General features: G+C 45.1%; 1 protein-coding gene across 1 annotated transcript in view; it reads left to right on the top strand.

The window, feature by feature from the left end:
- Window positions 1-3,486: 3,486 nt before the first annotated feature.
- The window catches only part of NOX5 (NADPH oxidase 5), a 60,139-nt gene continuing 45,306 nt past the window's right edge, over window positions 3,487-18,319 (top strand). The window contains exons 1-2 of the mRNA XM_063448733.1: window positions 3,487-3,606; window positions 7,567-7,717. Of these exons, the coding sequence (XP_063304803.1) occupies window positions 3,487-3,606; window positions 7,567-7,717 (271 nt within the window). The remainder of the gene's footprint in view (window positions 3,607-7,566; window positions 7,718-18,319) is intronic.

Genomic DNA, 18,319 nt, shown 5'->3' with positions numbered 1-18,319 from the left:
GATTATGCTGGCAGAGCATCAGTGAAGATATCGTCCACAACATTTGGAGTTCCAATGGTTGCCTACCCTGGGTGTAATGCTCCACCCCAACTGATCATAAATGATGATGTTCTCAGCCAAATACAATGCTTCCCCATAAGAAAACATTGAGAGACTAGTATACATACATGGCAATGTCCGCACCAACCGGAATCTCCTCACAGAGATGCATTAGCTCAATGCATCTATCTAAGAAGCATTCAGCGTCTTCATACGCAGCGCACACATTAAGCTGTAGTAGAGCTGGTGCTTAAAGTGTTCCTTTAAAGCAGGATTGCCCAAAAGTTAAATGCCCAGATTATTTAAAACTACAGCTTCCATGATGCATTGTCATTCTAAAAAGCATGTAAAGCATCATGGGAATTGTAGTTCTACACCAACTCTACAAAGCAGCACCCCTGCTTTAAAGGGTTACTTTGACCATTATGACCACTTTAGTGATTCTGTTTCAAATGCTGCATATAAAGAGTTAAATGACATAGCACTGCCACATCCAGCAGCCTTATTGGCAGCAATGAGATTTCCAGACTGGTTTATGTTAATTCTGTGCATATTTGGTATCAGATTACCAATGGTGGCACACCCCCTGTATGTGATGCCCAAGTCCTCCACTCAGCCTGTCCTCGAGGACGTCCCTCCCCCTGTAGTGAGTAGGAGTGACATCACCTGTGGAGGATCTGGCTACAGGGTGAACATGTCTTTGGCGCTGGGTTGAAGGTAAGCTTTTGCTTTATTGGAGTAGGGGCTTTTGCTTTCTTGGGGTAGGGGAAGGGGGAATTTGTCAGCAAGAATTTTATTTAAAAAACTGTTTTTTTATTTTATTTCCCAGCTCGCTTTAATCTGTTAGAAACGTGCCCAAAAATATTCAGTGGACTAAAATCTATATTCTCCTATGAATAGAAGCAAATATTTATCTCTTTTTTGGGGGACTTAAAACAGTTATGAATACTGCAAACAATTCTAATAAATATTTTTCACATGCGCTTCCATTCTCTATAATCCTGATTTTTGTTAAACCAGCAATGGAACACTAGATGGTGCTATGTAATCATATAATGTATGTGTTTACCTTTTCAACAGTACTTTTCAACAGTAATTTAAAACCTTTAAGGATCAGGGGTTTAAGTGATCTATTGGCGGCTGGGGAAGTTACAATGTGGGGCACTGCCCCTCCTCCTGCCTCTTTGGGTTCTACCCATTTCATCCCATGAGATGGCATGCTCTGTTTAAAACCAGCTGCATCTCCAGTCATCAATAAAGAGCAGAATGGAAACTGCAGATATAATCATTACAGATTTGTTTTTTCTAACACATACTTATCAGTAGCCTTTACAATGCCAATAGAGTTGATTTTTAAAACTTTACATTTTTTTTGCAATGGTTCGGCAGGGATGTGTCAGAGCACTGCTCGCAGGTAGGTACCTGTTCTGGTACTGTGCGGTGGGTTGTTGCAGTGTGGGTGGTGAGGTGGCTGCTGGAAGCTCCCTGCACTGATTTCCCAGCACGCTTGCACACTTTGTACTGATGCTGGAGCCGGAATATGATGTCATTGGGCTATTTTGGTCTTACATTTCAAAATCACTTTCAATTCCTGATAGTAGACAGATGGGACTTTCTTCTGATACCAGCTATGTTATATAACACTACACTAACAGGGTTATTCACTAAGGTGAACAGTGAATTGACAGTGAATTTCAAATCTAAGGTCAAAGTAGCCGAACTAGAAAAATTCTCTATGTCAGCTTTCAGTAGCTTTCAGTTTAGCTGTTGAATTCACTTTGAATTCTCACTTTAGTAAAATAACCCTGTCTGTGTAAATAAAATTATGGGAAAATACTGCAACTGAAGAAAAATAATTTAAATAAATGTACTTGTTTTAGTCCTGATTCTGAAAATGTCTCATTTGTTTAGGATTTGATAAAATGTTTGGATGTTATAGAATAGAACAAATATTCCGAAGGAGTGTTGTTTAAATGGATTCTCTAGTGCCAGGTAAACAAACCCGTTTTCCTGGCACTATAGGCTCCTGCAGTGCTCCTCTCCCTCCCACCTCCCATCCCACATCGCTGAAGGGGTTAAAACCCCTTCAGACACTTACCTAAATCCAGCGCCGATGTCCCTCGGCTCTGGGTCAAGCTCCGCCCACACTTCCCCCCACCAACGTCCGCCAGCGGGGGGAGACATAATGCGCATGCGCGGCAATTGCAGACTCACACATTTGACCTCCCCAAAGGAAAGCATTATTCAGTGCTTTCCTATTGGGATTCCGGTGACGCTGGAGGTCCTCATGCATATCGTAAAGAGGTCCAGCATCATTAAGACGACCAAAAGTCGTCTAAGAACCCAGAAGTGCCTCTAATGGCTGACTACCAAACTGTCTGGTAGTCAGCCACTAGAGGAGTACTTAACCCTGCAAGGTAACTATTGCAGTTTATAAAAACTGCAACAATTACACTTGCAGGGTTAAGGGTGATGAGCGTTGGCACCTAGACCACTTCAGCCCATTGAGCCTACAGTGTCCCTTTAAAGCTAAACTTTTGCCAAATTTGATCTGTCGACAGAATGACTTTAATAACCAGCAAAGAATACAAAATCACTATACAAATGTACATATTTGTAAAAAGTAGACTTTCACTTAACCATTTTATCACCAACTAATCAAAATCTAATCATCTGTTTTTTTTATTTGTGTGTGTATGTTTTTTCACACATTTTTGTGGGGAAATTTAACAGGCAGGTAAACACTGTCATTGTTATTCACTAATGTCCAAACGGACCCGTACTGAATAGGGCAAAACCATTCACACTGGTACAAGGCCGTTTAGGCCATTGTTCACAATATGTAATTTTGCAAAGCATCTCTGATTGTGCTTGCATTTGGTGAGCTGAATTAAAAGCCGTCAGCTGAAATTTGAACCTGGATGGTTAAAATTCGGGCCTGGATGTTTAAAATCAGGGCCCGTTTTTTTAAAGGAACACTATTCGGAATACAAACCTGTTCATTGTTTAGGTTCCCAGGCCCTCTCCAAGTGCATGAAAAGGTGAGCTTTACTTACCTTTTCTCCATCGCCACGCTGGTCTCTTTTATCATATTTCCTGCTGTACTGATATATCAATGCTCAACTTGATCTCATGCATTTTAGTTATAGTGTCTGAGATAACCTCAATAACAAAACTAATTGACAAAACAAGTTTAAAAAGTAGGTGCTGTAGGGTTAGATACGTGGAGGTTTTTCTGGACTAATATGTATTTTGCAATGATTTAACAGGTGATTGGTTAATGAACACTCACAGTAAAGTGGTGCCTCTATTTTGGACTTGCATTTTTTACTAACATTTAAGAAAAACAAATATCTGTCAAGAAAAGTGACACATAAATGGCTAACTTTTATATTGTTGATTTTACCTACAATTTTAATTGTCTTTGTTAGTTAATATTTTAGGAACATGAGCTCAGAGGAAGACTCTAAGTGGCTGGAGTGGATGACTAAGCAGTTTGAAACCATTGCTGGAAAAGACAAGGAAATTGACCTTGACGAATTCAAAACAGCACTAAAAGTAAAAGAGGCAGGTTTGCTATTAAACAATTAAAAATTAACTCTTATTCGATTAAGAATGCCTTTTATACATCTTGTTTATAAAATGATTTAATAAAGTCTGCCAATCTCAAGATTCTAATGTCTGCTGTACTCAGGTAGTGCTCTTATATACTTCAGCTATTCCATGCAGCCACTACCCTGTCAGTAAAGTAATACTTCCTGATATTATTTTTAAACCTTTGCCCCTCTAATTTAAAACGATGTCCTCTTGTTGTGGTAGTTCTTCTTCTTTGAAATATAGTCTCCTCCTTTACTGTGTTGATTCCCTTTATGTATTTAAATGTTTCTATCATATCCCCCCTGTCTCGTGTTTCCTCCAAGCTATACATGTTAAGATCCTTTAACCTTTCCTGGTAAGTTTTATCCTGCAATCCATGAACCAGTTTAGTAGCCGTTCTCTGAACTCTCTCTAAAGTATCAATATCCTTCTGAAGATACGGTCTCCAGTACTGCGTACAATTCTCCAAGTGAGGTCTCACCAGTGTTCTGTACAATGGCATGAGCACTTCCCCCTTTCTACTGCTAATACCTCTCCCTATACAACCAAGCATTCTGCTAGCATTTCCTGCTGCTCTATTATATTGTCTGCCTACCTTTAAGTCATCAGAAATAATCACCCCTAAATCCCTTTCCTCAATGTTGAGGTTAGGACTCTATCAAATATTCTGTACTCTGCCCTTGGGTTGCCACAACTCTGACCATTTTTCTAGTTTACCTAAATCATTTGCCATTTGGCTTATGCCTCCTGGGACATCAACCCTGTTACATATCTTAGTATCATCAGCAAAACGACATACCTTACCATCAAGACCTTCTGCAATATCACTGATAAAAATATTAAAGAGAATGGGTCCAAGTACAGATCCCTGAGGTACCTCACTGGTGACAAGCCCAAGCTTTGAATATACTCCATTGACTACAACCCTCTGTTGCATGTCACTTACCCATTCAACAATATTGGAATCCTAACTTAAAGATTGCAATTTATTGATAAGCCTTCTATGTGCAACAGTGTCAAAAGCCTTACTGAAATATAGGTAAGCACCACCCTGATCTATTATTTTAGTTACCCAATCAAAAAATTAAATAAGATTAGTTTGGCATGATCTCCCTGAAGTAAGCCCATGTTGTCTCTGATCTTGAAATCCATGTATTTTTAGATGTTCAACAATCCTATCCTTTAACATGGTTTCCATTACTTTCCCCACTACTGAAGTAAGGCTTACTGGCCTATAGTTGCCCGACTCCTCCCTACTACCTTTCTTGTGAATGGGCACAACATTCGCTAACTTCCAATCTTCTGGGACTACTCCTGTTAACAATGATTGGTTAAATAAATCTGTTAATGGTTTTGCTAGTACACCACCAAGCTCTTTTAATAACTTTGGGTGTATTCCATCAGGTCCCATTGACTTATTTGTCTTTACTTTTGACAGTTGAAATATAACCTCTTCCTCTGTAAAACTCACATGTAATAAATTACTTATTTGTCCTTTTTCCTAACTGAGGTCCCTTTCCTTCATTTTCCTCTGTAAATACTGAACAAAAATATTCATTGAGGCAGTCAGCTAGACCTTTATCCTCATCTACATACATTCCTTCTTTTGTTTTTAATCTAACTAATCCTTGTTTTATTTTTCTTTTCTCATTTATGTATCTAAAAAATGTTTTGTCCTCTTTTTTTACTGACTGTGCTATTTTCTCTTCTGTGTGAGATTTGGAAGCTCTTATAACTTGCTTAGCCTCTTTCTGCCTAATCTTATAGATCATTCTGTCTTCCTCACTCTGGTTTATTTTATAATTACTAAATGATAACTTTTAGTTCACTATTTTGGACACTTCTGCGGAGTACCACAGTGGTTTCTTGAATTTTTTGCTTTTACTCACAAGCCTAAAGTAATTTTCTGTTGCCTTCAGTAGTGCAACTTTTAAATAATCCCATTTCTCTTGGACTCCATGTAAATTGCTCCAATCTGATAATGACTCCTTTACACATATTCTAATTTTAGAAAAGTCTGTTTTTTTAAAGTCTAAAACTTTTGTTGTGTGGTGTGAGTCACTGTTATTATATTAAACCACATTGACTGATGATCACTGGATCCTAAACTTTCACCTACAGTAATATCTGATACCAAATCTCCATTTGTTAACACTAAATCTAGTATGGCCTCTTTACGAGTTGGCTCCTCAACGACTTGTTTTAGAGACAATCCCAATTCACATCAGGAAGATTAAAGTCACCCATGATGATAACTTCCCCCTTCATTGTCATTTTAGCTATTTCCTCAACTAGTAGATTATCTAACTCTTCTATTTGTTTTGGGGGCCTATAAATCACACCTACACGCATTACTGTGTGATTACCAAATTCTAACGTAACCCAAACGGACTCTATGTTCGCCTCACTAACTTTTATTAGGCTAGATTTTATGCTATCCTTCACATACAGGGCCACCCCTCCCCCTTTCTTGCCTTCCCTGTCTTTTCTATATAAAAAGTACCCTGGTATTGCTATGTCCCAGTCATTTTTCTCATTATACCATGTCTCAGTAACAGCGACTAAATCTACAGTATCAGTTGCCATTATTGCCACAACTTCATGGATCTTATTCCCTAAACTGCGAGCATTTGTAGACATAACTCTAAGCTTGTAATTTTTTAACACACTTGCTAAAGGCACCTTCTGTCCTTGTTTTGGGGGGCAATTGGAGTGATGTTTTATCACTCTTTTGCCCGCCCCCCCCCCCACCTCCCCCTCCTAATTTAAATACATCCTAGCAAAACCTCTGAACTGCTCACTGAGAACATTTGTTCCCTTTTGAGAAAGATTCAAACCATCTTTTTTGTACAGTTTATTTCCATTCCAAACAGAGCTACCATGAGAAATAAAGCCAAATCCTTGCTCCCGACACCATTCACCAAGCCACAAGTTAAAGTCCCTAATACGCATCCGCCTGTCGTTCTGAGTGTTATGCACAGGCAGAACTTCAGAGAATGACAGTGTGGAAGCAACCTGCTGTATATCATTGGCAAAAACACTAAAAACTTCCTTAACCTCTGAAACCTCATTGCAAGCCAAGTAATTTGTCCCTAGATGGAGAAGTACATCAAATTCCCCTCCCTGCTTTGCTTGCTTAACAATATTACAAATACGTCTCCTGTCTCTGTGAGCAGTAGCTCCGGGAAGACATCTCACAAGATCACCATTGTCCATCTCCACACCTCTTATGATGGAATCCCCCAACAACTGCTTTCTATTCGGTCTCACCATAGTCTCCAAGCCTGTCTCCACAACACCACTACCCTCAGTGCCTGAGCCTGTACATAGCTCATCAAAGACTGTCAGGAACTTGGTTTGCCAGTCCACTGCAGTTTGCTTCTCGGCTGCGCCGGCCATTTGGACTGTATCACGAGAGTGAGCTGCTACAGCGTGAGCAGTCTCAGCGCTACTTCAGGTGCGTGTTTGCTTCACTCCTAGTGGGGAACGGGATATCCCCCGCCGGTCCAGAGGGGGGGAACGGGATAGCTGTTGTACACCCACAGTCCCAGGCTGGAGGATCCCCACCACATACTTTCGTTTCACCCTGTACTGGGGAATACACCAATCAGAGGCTTCTTATTGAGAATATTTTTTATTATATAATACTTGTAATATAGCTTATTGAGAAGGGGAGAGGCAGGCACGTGCTAGCACACAGTATAAGAAAAGCTCCCTGGCTGTCTGATTGGAGATTTTTCTGCCCAATTATAAAAGTGCTAATTTCTATTGAAAGCAAGCTGAAGTGCTTTGCTGCAGAAGTAAAATACTAGTAGTCTAGTAGTAGATTTATTAATTACATTTCAGGGCAATTGTGAGAATATCAGCATGACTGCTCCATGTAATAAATGTTATAGCTCTCATACTGACTCCAGCTATTTCTGCTCTCAGTCCTTTTTTGCAGAGCGTTTCTTCTCCCTGTTCGATTCAGATGGGAGTGGGTCGATCAGTCTGGACGAATTACTGAAGGCCCTCAATCTCCTAATACATGGAAATGAAACAGATAAACTGAGATTCCTGTTCCAGGTCTATGATGTAGATGGTAATCTATCTAGATATAATGTGTTATGCGGCTCAGTTCTGTATCACCTTAAAACCTAATTATAGATTTAATAAAAAGTAGCAAGCATTTTGTGAATGTTTTTGATGTACCTTTAAATAGAAATAATGGTCAAACAATGTCTCCCTTTTTAGACGCTCTATTAGGCATCTATGTTCAATTTATCATTTATGTGGTTGCATTACTGGTGATGTCTTATTCTTGACTTTTACTTATTGTCTGAGGGACCAATCTAGCGCATTCCAATCATTTTCAACACTAAATGCTTAGTTAGAGTGTATGAGAAGCAGCTAGTGTGCTCCATCCCACCAGCACTTATTTTTTTTTTCAATTCTTTGTTTTGGTTAAGACAGTGATATTGCGATCGGTATGCATTGTGTGGCTTACGCAGAAGCCCGGTGGTATCTTGGTAACCGTCAGATTTTTTTGATTTTTTTTTGTAACATAAAACATGTATATCATGTATAGAGAACGTACAGAAAATAAACAGATGAATCGTAATAAACATATGTCACGTATTATTATTGTATGAGGCTAAGTGATCCGTTTTGCGTGTTGTTGTGTGTATGCGTCGACTGTGTTCGTTTCGTATTGTACCCTTCTGTGTTGTGTAATACTTTGTCTCTGTGTTGGTCCTGCCTATGTGATCTGGGGTTCCCCCAGCAGTCAGATGTCGAATTGTTCCCATAATTCCCATACTTTTTGGTAAGTGGTAGTGGTGTTTCGCACCTGGGCCGTTAATCTGTCCATCAGACAGTTGTCTCTGATTTTTGTCTTTACTAGCGTTATACAGTGGCGTACATACCGGGGTCGCAGGGGTCGCGGCTGCGACCGGGCCCGGCCCACCAGGGGGCCCGGCCGCCCTGCGACCCGGTATGTATGTCACTGGGCCAGCCTCTTCTCCTGGGGGGCCCAAGAGCCGGCCACCTCCGGGCCCCCCGAGGCTGGCCCTGCTGTCATCCGGCTGGCCGGTACTGCGGGCGCGCGAGGGAGCACTGTCTCCTGGGTGCTTCCTCTTCAGCTCCCTCGCGCACCGCACTGATGCCGGAGCCGGAAGATGACGTCATCTTCCGGCTCCGGCATCAGTACGCGGCGCGCGAGGGAGCTGAAGAGTTAGCACTCAGGAGACAGTGCTCCCTCGCGCGCCCGCCAGCCTGCCTGCCCACCGGGTGACCGGCCCCCCAGGAGCCCAGCAGCACCACTGGACCCCAGGGAATCCCCTCAGCTCTCCCACAGGTAAGGAGGCTGGGGGGATTTAAAAAAAAAAATGTGTTTGTGAGTGTTAGTGTTAGTGAGTGTGTGTTAGAGTGTGAGTGTATGTTAGTATGTGTTTGTTAGTGTTAGTGAGTGTGTGTTAGAGTGTGAGTGTGTGTTTGTGAGTGTATGTTAGTGTTAGTGAGTATGTGTTAGAGTGTGAGTGTGTGTTAGAGTGTGTTAGTGTTAGTGAGTGTGTGTTAGTGTTAGTGAGTGTGTGTTAGGGTGTGAGTGTGTGTTTGTGAGTGTGAGTGTATGTTAGTGTTAGTGAGTGTGTGTTAGAGTGTGTGTGTGAGTGTGAGATTATGTTAGTGAGTGTGTGTTTGTGAGTGTATGTTAGTGTTAGTGAGTGTATGTTAGTGTGTGTTTGTGAGTGTGAGTGTATGTTAGTGTTAGTGAGTGTATGTTAGTGTGTGTTTGTGAGTGTGAGTGTATGTTAGTGTTAGCGAGTGTGTGTTTGTGAGTGTGAGTGTATGTTAGTGTGTGTGAGTGTATGTGAGTGTGTGTTAGTGTGTGAGTGTGAGTTAGTGTGTGTGTGTTTGTGAGTGTGAGTGTATGTTAGTGTGTGTGAGTGTATGTTAGTGTGTGTGAGTGTATGTTAGTGTGTGTTTGTGAGTGTTAGTGTGTGAGTGTATGTTAGTGTGTGAGTGTATGTTAGAGTGTGAGTGTGTGTTAGTGTGTGAGTGTGAGTGTATGTTAGTGTGTGTGAGTGTATGTTAGTGTGTGTGAGTGTATGTTAGTGTGTGTGAGTGTATGTTAGTGTGTGTGAGTGTATGTTAGTGTGTTTGAGTGTATGTTAGTGTGTGTTAGTGTGTGAGTGTGAGTTAGTGTGTGTGAATGTATGTTAGTGTGTGTTTGTGAGTGTGAGTGTATGTTAGTGTGTGTGAGTGTATGTTAGTGTGTGTGAGTGTATGTTAGTGTGTGAGTGTATGTTAGTGTGTGAGTGTGTGTTAGAGTGTGAGTGTGTGTTAGTGAGTGTGTTAGTGTGTGAGTGTATGTTAGTGTGTGTGAGTGTGTGTTAGCGTGTGTGTGTTAGTCTTAGAGTGTGTGTGTGAGTGTATGTTAGTGTGTGTGTGTTAGTGTGTGTGTGTCTGTTACTGAGTATGTTTGTGTGCATCTGTTAGTGAGTGTGTATGTATGTCTGTCACTGAGTGTGTGTCTGTCAGTAAATGTGTGCGTCTGTTCATGAGAGTCTGTGTGTGTGTGTCTTAAGCACTTACCTTTCTCCAGCGCCGGACTCCCTTGGCGCTGGGAATCTCTCCGCCTCTCAGCTCCGAATACGCATGCGTGGCAAGAGCCACGCGCGCATTCAAACCGCCCATAGGAAAGCATTATTCAATGCTTTCCTATGGACGTTCAGCGTCTTCTCACTGTGATTTTCACAGTGAGAATCGCAGAAAATCCTCTAGCGGCTGTCAATGAGACAGCCACTAGAGGCTGGATTAACCCTCAGTGAAACATAGCCGTTTCTCTGAAACGGCTATGTTTTCAGCTGCAGGGTTAAAACTAGAGACCTGGCACCCAGACCACTTCATTGAGCTGATGTGATCTGGGTGTCTGTAGTGGTCCTTAAAGTGTATGTGTTTATGCATGCACTGGCGTACATACCGCGGTCACACAGGTCGCAGCCCTGCGACCCGGTGCCCGCCGCCATGTGTTGCGGCCCCTGCCCGCGCAGCGTAAGCGCGCGCGCGGGGGGGCCCACGGATCAGTTTTCGCACCGGGGCCCCATGGGTTGTGTGTACGCCACTGGCGTTATAGGTGGGGTTTCTGACTTGGTATAAAAGAAATATCTACAGGCAAACAGTAGGCGCTATATATTTAGTGATAGTGAACACAAATATTTACTTATTACAAGTGAAGCAATATTAAAAAGCTGCACCTTAAAGTGTAAAATAGCTCAAAAAACACCACTATACATACATTGCAGGAAAAATAAGGTGCGCTATGACTTTAAATAACTTAATAGTGTCCAATACAATAATAATTCTCAATATTATTGTTAAAAGTGCATGTGCAATGTGCAACACGTGAAGAAAATGGGGTAGCAAATCCACACTCACAATTTTTACGCCACTGGCGTGGATCACCCCTCAGGGCTATGCAAATATGTAAAACAAACACAAAAAACAAAGATCATAGGATAATATGTTTTTAAAACTAAAAGTATATGTAAGGGGAAAAATTCACACTTACAAAAGTAGAGCAGTAAAAGTCTGCTCTAACTCTGATGGCAGAAGTCCTCTTATCTCAGGACTCAGAGACCTTTAGTATTCAGGACAGCAGACAAATCCTTCTGAAGCACTTTATTTGAATAAAGAATTTAAAAAGTAATTCACACAAAGTGATAAAATGTATAAAAATAGCTTCTAAGTCACCAGTCCAAATGATCCTCCTCGTCCAGCGGTCACGATATGTGCTATATGTATCCGCCGGTTGATAAGTATTATCACCTCGAGTCAATACTTCCGGGTTTCGGAGCGATCACGTGGTGACGTCGTGCGTGATGACGCGTTTCGCCAGATTGGCTTCCTCAGATCACATGTTGGATCCTGCTGTCCTGTCGTTTTTATGACGATCTTTCCGGGCGTGGATTTCTTGAAAGGAAAGTCTATTGGTTCTGGGTCACCTGATGACTCCATAATTAAAATGTCCAGTCTCTATTGTTTTGGGCATATCGCCTAAACGGCACATTTGTGTTGAAATGAAAAAATATAAAGGCTAATAATACTAGCATTTTCACACTTGTCTGTGTAGGAAATTTAAAACATTTTAATATGCAATAATATTATAAACACAAGCTAAACACAAGTAAATGTAAAATAGGTACATATATTATTATTTTTATAATACAATTAAATAGAAAACCTCATACCAGATGTAGTAGCAGCTATATTGTAATGTCCCACATCCTACTAATAGAGCAAAATAGATTAAAAAAACATTATAAACAGAAGAAGTACAGATAATGGAAAAGTTCAGAAACATCCTAAAAATTTTTTTTATAAAAAATTAAAAAGATCAAATTCAATGTTAAGACCCATTGGTTCCAGGGTTCCCAATTTATGGACCCATTTCATTTCCTCTCTACCTATGTGCTGTATATGGTCACCTCCTCGCCAGGATTTTTGTACTTCTTGTATCCCTACAAAGGTTAGTCCGCTCGGATCTTTATTGTGGTATTTTTTGAAATGCGCGGACACACTATGTAGCTCAAATCCCTTGCGTATATTGTTAACATGTTCGTAAATCCTTTTATGTAGCGGACGGATCGTTCTCCCTACATACTGCAATCCGCAGGGGCAAATCAGCAGATATATAATATTGTTGTGCTAGGGCCCTACGTGCTGCCAGGTTTAGTAGGTTTAAGAGTTTCTGGCTATATTTGTCTAGCCCTTCTGTTGGCCGGGATAGGAGACAAGCCCAAGGGTCTGCCGTCAGCTTTTTCTGTAGAATGCGTGAATTCAGTCCCATGTGGCATTGTTTTGTTGGTGTGGTGTACCATCTGAATAGGACTTTGTACATTTTTTCCTGTAATGTGGTGCATATGGATACCTTGGAGCTTGCTTCCCATATGTCTCGCCACTCCTCCCCCTCCAGTTTCTCACCCAGGTCAGCTTCCCACTTGTCTGTGTAAGTTAGTGTACCCTTTTCCCCTGACTCCCTGCTGATGTGGTTGTATAGAGTTGTGATCAGTTTCGAGGGTATGTGTTCGTTAAGACACATGCGTTCAAAAAAGGTGATTTGTATTGAGACAGCCGTCTGTCAGGATCATCATTGTGCTTTACACAATATTGTGTATTTGGCTCTGGCTGGGATCGAACCTGAGTTGTCTGCATCCCAGTCAGGATCCTTACATTGGGCTCCACACATCTTTGACTGTTTCTAGATGTTCTTGGTATCCTGTAGTCTGAGCCTGTTTGCCTGGGATTTGCACACCTGTTCCTGGTTCCATGATCATTGGCTGAGTCTTCCTATTTAAACCCCGCAAGTCTGGTTCTCGTTGTCAGATCGTGTTTCCTGTTCCGTTTGGTTTCACTGCTGTTTATCTGACTCCTGGATTTGATCCCCTGCTCGTCTACTGTTTTTGCCTGATTGCCGCCAGCCCTGACTTCTGATTCTGTTACCGACTACTCTTCTGGATTTCCCTTGTCTGTACTGCGTTCCAGGAAGCACTGGTTATTTCAGCCCCAGTGTACTGTGTCACAGCCTTGGGGATTTCTGTCCTGAGTCCCCTCGGTCTGTGCCGAATTGCAAAGGGTGCCTTAACTCTGCCTGCCGGACTCCCACTCCAGGTAAGATCCCTGACACCGTCTTAACCTCCGCGGTGTGGGCGAAATCTCGGATTTGAATATAGCGAAAAAAGTCACGGGTCGTCAGGGGTGCTAGGGTCTTGAGATATTCATAGGTAATTACCAGATTTTCTTGGTACAGGTGTGTGTATCTATGCCTTTAAAGGCTTTTGTGTGTAATCCCGGTGGGAACGCTCTGTTGTGCAGTACCGGTGTCATGGGAGAGGGATTATTCATGAGCTGGTGTTTTAAGGCAGTTTTGTTCCATACTTCTATTGAATTCAAGATTGCCGGGCAAGTGGTTTTAAGGAGCACCCTGTATTTTTTGGGAGTCCATATGAAGAGTTGCGGTGGGTCCTCGCCCATTAGGACCGTTTACCCATTGGTGGTGGCCGGCAGGGCTGTGCCAGTGTCAGGGCCGACTTTAACGCGGGGCAAACGGGGCAGCTGCCCCGGGCCCTTTTACCTGTGGGGGCCCAAGGCAGCTGCCACGTGGGCCCCGCTGCCCTTCACAACTTTCTCCCTCCAGCCCTCCACCCATGGGCCCCCAGTGCATGCTGATCTTGGGAACGCACACAGGGGCCCACCGGGTGGCCCATGTAGTAAGGGCCACCCGGTGGGCGTTTGTAAGCAGGGGCCCGGTCGCACTCTGTGGCCCTTTAACAGCACGACCGGGCCCCTTTTCCTTTCGGCAGCATGAGAGGAAGTGACTGCGTGAGTCACTTCCTCCCAGAGAGAGCCGCGCGGGAGTGACCACACCAGGGAAGCAGAGAGGAGGAGGGCTGGTCCAGACTGCCAGTCTGCAACCCCCAACAGCCTCAGCCACCACTCTGGCCACCAGGGAAGCAATCCTTCAAGGTAGGAAACGGGGAGTAAACTTAAAAGTGTGAGAAGAGGTTCACATTTTTCTTGTCTGTAGTCATTCAGGTGTTTGTCATCTGCTGGTTCCCTTTCTTTTTTATATACACCCTCTCTGCTATATGTACGAGCTGTTCACCCCTGATAATTTTTCTTCTGGTTTGGATACTGTAACAGCTCTTTGAACCCAGTGATGTACACCATATTTAATCAGGATTTTATTAAAGACACGGAGGCTCATATTATGCATAACTCTTTCTTTATTTCCTCAGCAGCAAAGATAGAGGAATATAAATATTGTCAAAATGAAAGAAAAAAAACTGAACAGGCATAACAGTCAGCCAATCACATAACAGAGGAAGTAGCTATATAAGTCCTGTGTCTCCCACAATCCCCCTCTTTCTTTGCTGCTTCCTCAGACAGCTAAGTATCCATGTTTAGCTCTCTTACTTGTTGTGCTTTGATTGTGGTATTTCTTGTTATTATTGCCATTTACTGATTTTACTTTGGTGTTGTGTTTATTGATGCATCCCTTGTTTAAATGTATATGCATCGTTTTTATTTGTTGTGCTCTTAGTGTGCCTTGGGGATCCCTGGGGGTTTTTCCCCTTTACCGGGAGATTTTTTCTCTCCCTGCTTTTTCCCTTGCTCCCTCGCGGGTGCAAACAGTGATTTTTGCCGCGGCCGGTCCTTGCTTCACGACCGCGGCTACGTGCACTTCCCTGCCCGCCCACGGTCTTACCGCGCGGGCAGAGTGCACGCGCCCCTTCCCCCGACGGGTGCACGGCCGCGAGCACTTCCCTCGCGTGCGGCGGCCATTTTGGACGGACCTCCATGCGGTCTGCCTCCTAGTTGCCGTGCAGTCGGTCGCCTCGATCCCTCCCGGGCACACTAACGGTCTGACTATTTCTTATTGCTTTTTCTCTGTGGGTTACTCAACCCTTTTAGTTCTCTCCTGCCCCATTTCGTTAGTTTTAAAGTTCGCTCTTACAAACTATAGCCAGCATGCAGGATAGGGATGATGGGCCTACAGATCCCTCTGGGGACTTTACCATGGAGACTACTGAGAGTGCTATGGCCTCTCAGGAATTTCAAGCATTGCTTGAAGCCACTATGGCTTCCTCCCTGCAGAAGGCTATTGCCTCGGCCATGGGGGCTGTCTCCTCCTCATTTACCCACTCCCTGCACTCTATGGTTGTACCTACAGTAACCACCCCAACTTCCCAGGGTGGGGGGTCCCCTTCCCCTGCCCAGACAGTGCCTGGGGCACGTAAGGCTAAGGCCAAATCCAAAAATGTCGGCTCCCACTCCTCGATGCAGGTGCTACCTGCCATGAATGACACGCTGGAAGCGGTCACTGATAGCGCGCACCCCACGCGCAAAAGAGCCCCTGGCCGGGCTAAAAAGGCTAGACTATGGAAAAGGGCCAGAGCCCTAGATGATGGGTCGGATACCGACCGGAGTGTGGAGGATGAGTCCGACCATATGGGATATGACTCCTTTGACGAAGGTGAATCTGGCGAGGATTTGCCCCTTACGGGCGTGACCCCCTCGGGCTCCTCTGCCAAGGCCAGTGGCCACTTATTAGACGCCTCTGGGGATACCAGGGCGATTCTTGACCCGCAGGGTAACCCCCTGTTCGACCCTGACGACTTGCGGCACCCCAGGTCCGCTGAGTGGGTTCCCCCAGACCATATTGCCCAATACGTGGCTAAGCGTATTCGCACCCCGCTCTCTAAAGAAGGCCGCAATAAACTGCGCGCCGAATGCCCGAGGCCTTCCCTCCCCGGCGCCGCCGGCAAAACCCCGGATATTGACCCCCAAATTGCCCAATTCCTCAATAAGTCGGGCTGGAAGCCCAAGAAGGGCCTTGACCACTCCCTGAAAGGGTGCCAGGACAAGATCCTGGATACTCTGGGGCCCCTATCGAAGTTATACGAGCTTCTTGAAGCTGCCAAATCTGGAGACTACGTTTTGGATATGGATGTGGCCATCGGGTGGGTCCAGCGAGCTATATGCCTGCTGGGCAATGCTAATACGGCTATGTCCTCTGAGAGGCGTAAGGCGATCCTCCTAAAGATCGACCCTAAGCTGGCCGCTATGACGGTGACAGAACCTGACCCGACTGAGGAGGGCTTGCTGTTCGGCTCCTCCTTTGTCAAAGACATGGGCTCCTATGTGAAGACCTTTACCGCAATTGATAAGGCGCAAGCGAACATGAAACGCATGTTCGCGCCCAAGGTTTTTGGAGGGGCCGGGCGTAGCAGGAACCGTCCGCCTGGCCGCGGTTACAGAGGCTCGTTCCGAGCACCCAGAGGTTCCTTTTTTCCATCACGAGGCTTCCAAGACCCGAGAGCACCCACCTTCTTCCCAGCCAGAGGCAGAGCTTGGGGCTCCAGGTACCCCCGCAGTGGCGCTCCTAACAGACGTCCTTACGGTGAGTACCCCTTCTTCCCCTCCCGCTCAGGTAGCGGGGAGGTTGGCCTTGTTTTATCACAGGTGGGTGGCACTGACCTCAGATGCTTGGGTACTACAGTGTGTAAGGGGATATCGCCTAGAGTTTGTTTCTATGCCTGTCCAGTTTTATCCCCCCAGAGAACTGTCTCTTCCACCAGATCAGGACGAGATGATTTCCGCGGAAGTCGTGGAAATGTTGTCCAAGGGCGCAATAGAGGAACTGCCGTTCGCCGCACGAGGCTTTACGAGCAACTTGTTCCTTGTACCAAAGAAAGGAGGCGGAGTTCGCCCCGTGATAAATCTTCGCCCTCTCAATGCTTTCCTACGATACCAACATTTCCAGATGGAGGGCATACACTGCCTCAGAGACCTTCTACGCCAAGCGGATTGGCTGGCCAAACTGGACCTGAAGGACGCTTACTTCACGGTTCCCATTGCCGCAGACTGCAGGGACTACCTGCATTTCACTTGGCATGGCCGACGATGGCGCTTCACCTGCCTGCCTTTCGGTCTCTCTTCGGCTCCTTGGTGCTTCACCAAGCTCCTGAAGCCGGTGGTGGCATTCCTCCGAACCCGAGGGGTCCGCCTCATTATTTACCTGGACGACATTCTGATCCTATCCCAGTCGAGGGCGGACCTCCTACTACACTTGGACTGGACGACCGACCTTTTACAAGGTCTGGGATTTCTGATCAATTGGGACAAATCGGTCCTGACCCCCGCCCAGTCGATAGAATTCCTGGGCTTCAAAGTGGATTCCGTCCAACAGTTTTTGTTTCTACCGGATTCCAAGATGAAAGCCATTCGGAAGGAAATCCGGAGGGCTCTTCGTGTCTCAGACTTGTCAGTAAGACAATTGGCGAGAATTATTGGCCTCCTCGCAGCCTCTATTCAGGCGATCTTCCCGGGCCCACTACATTACAGAGCCCTTCAACGGCTCAAAGGGTCGCACCTTCGACTGGGCCACTCCTACGAATCTCGGATACGCTTGGACGCGGAGTCCAGAGACGAGTTAGAATGGTGGTTGGCACACATGGAGGCATGGAACGGGAGAGCCATTTTCGGCTCTGTCCCAGACGTAGTGATAGAGTCCGATGCCAGCTTGCACGGCTGGGGTGCTCGTTGTGGAGACGTTTCCACAGGAGGCAGATGGTCCGACATGGAGAAGTCGTTACACATCAACTGCTTGGAACTTCTGGCGGGGGCATTCGCGATCCGCAGCCTTACCCCAGGGCGGGCGAATTGCTGCGTTCTGCTCAAGATGGACAACGTGTCGGCGGTCCGTTACATAAATCACCTGGGCGGCACGAAGTCCAAAATGTTGGCGATTCTAGCGAAGGATTTCTGGCAGTTCTGCCTCTACAACAACGTCTCGGTGACGGCGGAACACATTCCGGGTCTGGACAATTCGGGAGCGGATTGGAATTCCAGACACTTACGAGACTCTGGCGATTGGCATTTGCACGCCTCGGTGTTCCAGGGCCTGGACATGTTATGGGGAAAGTTCCAGATGGATCTGTTCGCATCACGGCTGAACACTCAGCTGCCGAGGTTCTACAGTTGGAGGCCGGACCCGGCAGCGGTGGCGACGGATGCCTTCCTCCAAGACTGGCCGCAGGGTCACCTGTACGCTTTTCCCCTGTTCAACATGATCGCACGCACGATCTCGAAACTGGTTCGCCACGACTGTTGTGTGGCGTTGGTCACCCCTCTCTGGAGATCT

Source organism: Pelobates fuscus, chromosome 3 (genome assembly GCF_036172605.1).
Source record: "Pelobates fuscus isolate aPelFus1 chromosome 3, aPelFus1.pri, whole genome shotgun sequence".
NCBI classification, from domain to species: domain Eukaryota; kingdom Metazoa; phylum Chordata; class Amphibia; order Anura; family Pelobatidae; genus Pelobates; species Pelobates fuscus.
This window is presented reverse-complemented; position numbering and strand designations above follow the sequence as displayed.